General features: G+C 41.1%; 1 protein-coding gene across 1 annotated transcript; it reads right to left on the reverse strand.

Annotated features, from left to right (window-relative positions):
* Window positions 1-2,476: 2,476 nt before the first annotated feature.
* DDIT4L (DNA damage inducible transcript 4 like) lies at window positions 2,477-6,785 on the reverse strand. The gene is made up of 2 exons (XM_074228104.1): window positions 6,673-6,785; window positions 2,477-5,012 (listed from the first exon to the last, which is right to left on the reverse strand). The coding sequence occupies exons 1-2, from the start codon at window positions 6,758-6,760 to the stop codon at window positions 4,525-4,527; spliced, it is 576 nt and encodes a 191-aa protein (XP_074084205.1). The 5' UTR covers window positions 6,761-6,785; the 3' UTR covers window positions 2,477-4,524.
* Window positions 6,786-7,055: the final 270 nt, after the last annotated feature.

The raw sequence follows: 7,055 nt of genomic DNA on the forward strand, positions 1-7,055 counted from the left end.
TCATTTCTTGATTCCAAGTCAGTTACTCTTTTTTCTTCCTTCCTTCCTTCCTCCCTTCCTTCCTTCCTTCCTTCCTTCCTTCCTTCCTTCCTTCCTTCCTTCCTTCCTTCCTTCCTTTTTTGGAAAGCTATGGGGTTAAGTGACTTGCCCAAGGTCACACAGCTAAATCAGTATTAAATATCTGAGGCTGGATTTGAAGTTGGGAGGATTCCAGAGCAGGTCTTCTATCCACTACGCTACCTAACTGCCCCTTGATCACTCTTTTCAATCTACAATACTGATTAAGAATGTTTGATGTAATAAAATGATTAATAACAAAATAAATAATAAGTTATACTAAAATCAATAATAAATTTAACACAGTAATAAAATTGATGAAAATACAATTGAGTTAGAACTTCTTTGTATTCCTAGTTCTTAGAACAGTGAGTGTTCCATACTTTTAAAAATTTGGTTGGAAGTTGCTTTGGGTGGTAGGGTTCAGAAAATAGCAAGTCACTTTTAGTTTTTTTTTCTTTTAAAGATTGGGACATGGATGTAAATGCTCGTAGTCATACAACTAGTGTTCTTTCTGGCATTTGGGTTTAAGTGACTTGTCCATGGTCATACAGCTAGAATGTGTGATCCAGATTTGAACTCAGATAGCTTCTCCTGATTCTAGACCTCGGGTTCTAGCCATTATACCACCTAGCTGCCTTACTCATATGAAGCAGTTAGAGGTGCAGCATCAAGGACATTGAACTTGGTTTAAGGAGAACTGAGTTAAATCACAGTGCCAATACTTACTACTGTAAGTGATCTTGGACAATTTTAGGGGACCATTTCTTTATTAGCAAAGGAAACTTATATAACCCACCTCCAGGATTTTTTTCCTTTTTCTTTTTAAAAAATGTTTTAAATTTTATTTTGAACTTAAATACATAAATAAATAAAAAGGAACATTTCCGTGTACATGGAACAATCTAAAAAAGGATTCACTATAAAACCATCAATTTACATTTCACAATATTAACTTTTTTTTTGAAAAACCATATAAATAACACGTGTTGTTTCAAAGCCACTCTGTTTTCCAGATTCCTTCTACCTTTTCATTTATTCTCTACTATCTACTTTTTATATTTTTTCCTTTCCTCCCCTCCCCCCCAGGTTTTAATGAGGAAAGTGTTGTGCAAACCTTAAAAGTGGGCTACACACAGTTTCTAAGGATCGCCATTCTTAAGTGAGTAGTTAGTATTGATCTTAGCATCTAAAAATTACATAAACAAAGCAAAGGTATATATGTTTTAATTGAACCTATTTTTCATATTCTTTCATCATATTCTTCTTACTCAAAATCTTTAATTGACTTCTAATTTCACATCCATTGCAGAGAATTGGGGTTAATGAACTGAGTAGCTAAAGGAAAAAGTGAGAAAGGACAAGGATAGAAAGATAGAACTTTCTAATGAACCGATACCATAACCTTAAAGTAAATTTAATAATGATCCAAATATTCATTGTCACTTACACAGATCAAAATATGTGCAAATTCCTAAAGACGAGAGGTATCATAAAAATGCAAGTGCATTTTATGTGTGGAAAAACTTTTCTATAGAACTTTTTATTATTGTACAGTCCTTTAATTTGCATCTGCCTCTTCATGACCTCATTTGGGGTTTTCTTGGCAAAGAAACTTCCTTCTCCATTTCCTTCTCCAGCTTATTTTACAGGTGAAGAAACTGAGGCAAATAGGATTACGTGACTTTCTGAGTTCCATATCTGAAGTCAGGTTTGAATTTAGGAAGTCTTCCTGACTCCAGGCTTGGTCCTCTATCCACTGCACCACCCAGCTGTCCTATATAATGCCTATTACGTGGCAAGTGTTTGACAAATATTCTCATTTGATCCTTACAACAACTTTTGGAGGTAGGAGCTATTGTTATCCACATTTTACAAGTGAAGAAACTGAGACAAACAGAGGTTAAGTGACCTTCTCGGGGTCATACAGTTACTAAGTCTCTAAGGTTAGAATTGAATTCAGGTCTTTTTGACTTGAGGTCCAGTGCTCTATACAATATGCCAGCTACCTCTGTTGATTCCCTCTATGCCCTTATGGTGACATTCAGGTTGAAGGAGATATTTATAAAACCCTAAGAAACTGGTTGGACAAAGATTTTGAGCTTATTTTTGAAAAGGACACTGAAGAGCTCACATTAATGCTGTCTCCTTGTAAAAAACCATTGTAATGTCCAAGAGGTTACAGATGGAATATATACTTTGATAATCCATAAACTCACAAATTAATGTAATACATATGTTCAGAGTTCAATTGATACCCTTTATAATACCAACAAAAAGAGGGGGGGGATTTATACTTGGGAATTATGTGCCTCAAAGCCATGCCAACCATATACTATTTAGAAGTCATTTGTCTATTATCATCATTCTCTACTTAAGGAGTACTCCACAATCCCAAGAAAGACAAAGAGCTAGAAAGTTAAAAAATATATAGAATGCTTTATTGTCAAAAATAGACAAACTTGAATTTCCTTTAACAGGAATATTAATTTAAGAACCTCCATGAGCTGTAGCCATTTTGAAATCCAGAGAGAGACAAAAGTGAAACCAGCAGTTGATAATGGAATATAAACTCCACATTTAAGTTGCGGAAGTCTTGACAACAGGGACTCTTCACCAGTACTCATTAAGCCACAAGCAATAACAGTTATCTACCTCCAAGTTTGATTGCAATGGTCTAATTCCCGGACACGATACACATATTGGCTTTGGTGGAATCCTGCCTAATCCCAAAGGAACTACCTACAATTTATGACAGCCGTGGGACAAGACGATGGTTCATTATCGTTTTGGGTTTTTTTTGAGTAATACTGTGCTTATTGTGCTAGAACCCCTGCCTCAGATATGATTTGTGTCAGTCATATCTGACTTTTTGTGACCCCGTTTGGGATTTTCTTGGAAAAACTATTGGAGTATTTTGTTATTTCCTTCTCCAGCTCATTTTGCAGATGAGGAAACTGGGGCAGAATTAAGTGACTTGCCCAGGGTCACATAGCTGGTAAGGGTCTGAGACCAAATCTGAACTGGGGTCTTCCCGACTCCAGTTCAGTACTCTATTTACTGTACCCCTTAAGCTGCCCTAAATTTGTGCAAGAATAGCTGAAGAACTTATCTCAACTTGCAAAATCACTTGAAGGCTTTGAACACTGAGTACAACTGAAAATGACTGTACTAGATCAAAGTTCTCATTACAATATACCAACAATAGTGAAACTGGTGAATGATCCTTCATTCTCAGAGAGGATCAATGATCAGATTACTAATGGACAGTAAGAGCTGGCCTAGAGTTCAGGCCAGGGGATGATTAAAAACAAACCAAAAAAAAAAAAAAAGAAGATTGAGGTATTCGCTTGAGATATCCAAACTCATTTTATCATTCTTAATGCTAAAATAAGCAATGGTGATTTCATGTGAATAAGTTCAAGAAATACTGAAAAGCTAACTAGACAAGCCCATCAAATAATTCTTTGAGTCAAGGAGGATTGAAGATTAAATCTAACAGTTTGAAAAAGACTTGGTGAGAAGAGATTGGATCAGAAAATCCCTCACCATTATAATCCCAGTTTGGCATTATGGTTTTGTTGTTTGGACTCTAAGAAGAACCAATCATAGGATTATAGCTCTGATAGTAAATGGAACCTGCCCAAAGTTGAGCATTATGGGCAAGATTTGATTTCTTTCTACTGTAATCATGCTCCTGTTCTGTTTTATTTATTACCTCTCCCTAATTCCAAAGAAAATGTGCAATATAGGGCCTTTTAAAAATGGAGCATGTACTTTATAATAAAGCTGAGTAAAACTGTGATAAATTTATTGAAGCCATAATGTGAGATTGACCCCCCCACCCCACCCCATCTTGTCTCTTTAACATTCCTAATTGTCTCTTTCCAAGAGTCAGTTTGAAGCTATGCTCAGAGACTTAAATTTCACCTTGGGGGATAAGAACCCTTCAACAAACAAAGTATAAATATTGGTTTTCTGAGCTTTCAGAAGTTTTTGTATTGACTGAGCTTCATTTAATAAGGTTATATAATTGGAGGGGATATTTTGGAGGACTTTTAAAGAGCAAACTAAGCAAAATGTCATTCATATTGTCAACAAATTAAGCTCCAGGTCCGACTGGTTGGATATTACTAATTAATTGCTGAGTAGGCTGCCTGCTTCTGAAAGGATGGGCCAGAGTGGATGTAGCTCCACAAAGGAAAGGCGATTGCTCACTGGGTACCCTCCTGCTCCTGCCCATTTTTCAGTAACTACGGCCTTAATCAGTGAAGGGTGTCTATTTCCCTGGGGAAGTTTTGGGCAGGTCGAGAGGAACATTTTGGAGCAAAACACTTGAGGTTGTGCAGATGAAGGAACAAATAAGTCAGATGGGCTAACTCTGGGGTTTCTTGATGAGGCCAGTCAAGCTATGGACGACATCAAACCAAGCAATGGCACAATCTAATATAGGTCAGCGAGATTTTTCTAGCACTCTTCAATGACTGTTCCAATCAGTGAGTAAAGCTTCCTTTTAACCAGTCTAAACCCTGGACTGAGAATCAAAGTCCTCCTAAAACCAGATGTGAAACGAGATTTACTGAAGAAGAAGTCCCTGAAACTAGTCCACGAACAGTTTTCCTGCTTAAACACCAGTGTAAGCTCAAAGGTAGGAACCACACTAGCATCACACACAATCTTATCCAGTTTCTTACATACATTCTCAATTTCCAAGTTTACATGGATAATGCAACCTCGAAGACCACAGGGCTCAGGGGAAGACAGACGCAGTACATCTTGAGCTATCCTCTTGGTCAGTTTCTCAGGGACAAGAACTTTGGAACAGCCAAGTTTGGTCTGTTTGGATTTGGACAGGCAATTCTCCAGCATCTTAGCTAGGCTCTGGCAAGTTGTCTCTTCAAATACTGCCTCGCTGAGGTTGGGTTCTGGCACAACATAATCCCAGTAGTCAAAATCTATAGGAAAGAGAAGTTACAGATGAGATGGGGTGGGGGGGGGGGAAGAAGGGCAAAACCCAACAGCCAACTAGTAGGGTATGGAGAAATCTCAACTATTTTTTTAAAAAATCAAAACATTTATTTCTGAAAGTCAGGAAATTTTGTTTCTTGGTCCAGTTCTGCCGCTAACTGAATATGTTACCCAGAAAGTGAGCTTCAATTTTCTCATCTTGGAAGATGTGAGACTCACTGGTAAGTCATTGAACCATTCAGGGCCCTTAAGATTAAAAATTAAATCAGCAGAGGGAGTTTCCTACATCAGTGAAATCACAAGTCTGAAACTGGGAAAAAAAAAAAAAGAAAGTTGCACTAAGTGAAATTTCTAAGGTCTCTTCTAATTTGAAAATATGTTTCTATTGGTTTATAAATTCAGAACTTTAGCTAGAGTACTTAAGTTTGACTTATTTCAGTGCTTTGAGAATCTGTGATATTTCATAGGTCTTTGCTATTACCCACTAAATCACACCACAATCTCTTGAAAGCATAAGTAAAATTTTCCATTAGTTACTGTGGATTAAAAAAAATCATCTGATAAAATATATTCTGGTTGAGAGTCTCTTCTAGCATATGTGGGCTCCGTGGTGAATGACAGATATCGTCCATTGCTTGGTAAAACCTGCCAGAGCTTATGCCCAGCTGGCATGCATTTTGAGAGCCCAAGGTCATGCCCAATGAACACCAAAAGGTACCAGTAGGACTGCAATGGAAAATTAATTTTAAGTCAGTATAATGTTGCTGCTAGCCTGTTGGCGTTAGAGTCAGGAAGACCTGGGTTCTAAAAATGATCGCTCTGGGCAAACCTCTTAAACCCTATGGGATTCAGGCAACTAACCTAAGAACGTGGTTCAGTTTGCCTTGCTTACTAAGTTGCTCCCACACCAAAAAAAAAAAAAAAAGCAAATCTCTATCCTGTTTTTGTTAACTTTGGAATAAAATAATACCATATATTGACCATGCCTGGTTCTAAGAAAGTCTTGATTTGAGGGACCTATAGATTAGCCAGCATTTTTTGGTTAAAAAACCAGAACCCAAACAACCCGGCCTTAGGAAAGCCGTTTTCATTATTATCTGGCAAGCTCCCCCTAGTCAGGCAAAACAAGGCAGTCCTAGGAAAAGAAAATTAAGTTTGCAGAAAACTGATAGCTCTGCATGGGTCATCTGCTGCCTGGAGCAATCCTGCGAGCTGGCGGCTCTCCACCCCCAGCGCAGGCCGCTTGCTCACTGGAGGCGCTGCCCTGTCCGTCTTGGTCCCCACGTAGTTTAGTTCTCCTTTATACACGAATGAACTTTTCCAGAACTGATCCCACGGGCTTTGTCAGTGCCCCCTCCCGCCTCTTAAAGCAATCCCAAGGAAACCCGGGCTAGTTTTCCTGGGGATGCATCATTGCCCCCAATTCGGTCGATCTGTGCCACCTGACTGGCCCTGCCATGTCGTGGTGCCCGGGCCCGGGGCAGCCCTGGGAAGGGCCGCCGCCCAATCAACCTGGGGAGCTTGGAGCTTCTCCCGCGGGTCCCGTCGGGGGGCGGAGGCCCCATTCGGAGAGGTGATCCTGCAGAGGGTTCCATCACCGAGGGGACCCCCGAGCCCCCCGGAGACGTGGCCGGGTCGGATGCTCACCGCTGAGGCTCCCGGGCGGGAAGCCCCGCTCCGCCAGCTCCGAAAAGCTGGACCAGCTCTTACTGTGGAAACCGCTGGTGGCGACCATGCTGCGGCGCGGGGCGCGGGTCCGGGGCGCGGGTCCGGGGCGCGGGTCCGGGGCGCTGGGGAGACAGAAGGCACGGTCGGGGCCGAGCGGGGGAGTCCTAAAGGACCGAGGCCCTCGCCTCCTTCTTCTGCCCCCCTCCTCTCCCCCTCCCCTCCCTCTATTCGCCCCCTCCCCAGTCTGGCCCCCGACTCAGCCTCCAGGGGCCACCTGCCAGCAAGCCTCCTTTGCCCGGCGCGGGGGCCGCCCGGCCGACCTTCTCAGGCTCGGAGCTTTGCAGCTGGAAGGTGCCCGAGGC

Source organism: Macrotis lagotis, chromosome 3 (genome assembly GCF_037893015.1).
Source record: "Macrotis lagotis isolate mMagLag1 chromosome 3, bilby.v1.9.chrom.fasta, whole genome shotgun sequence".
NCBI lineage: Eukaryota > Metazoa > Chordata > Mammalia > Peramelemorphia > Peramelidae > Macrotis > Macrotis lagotis.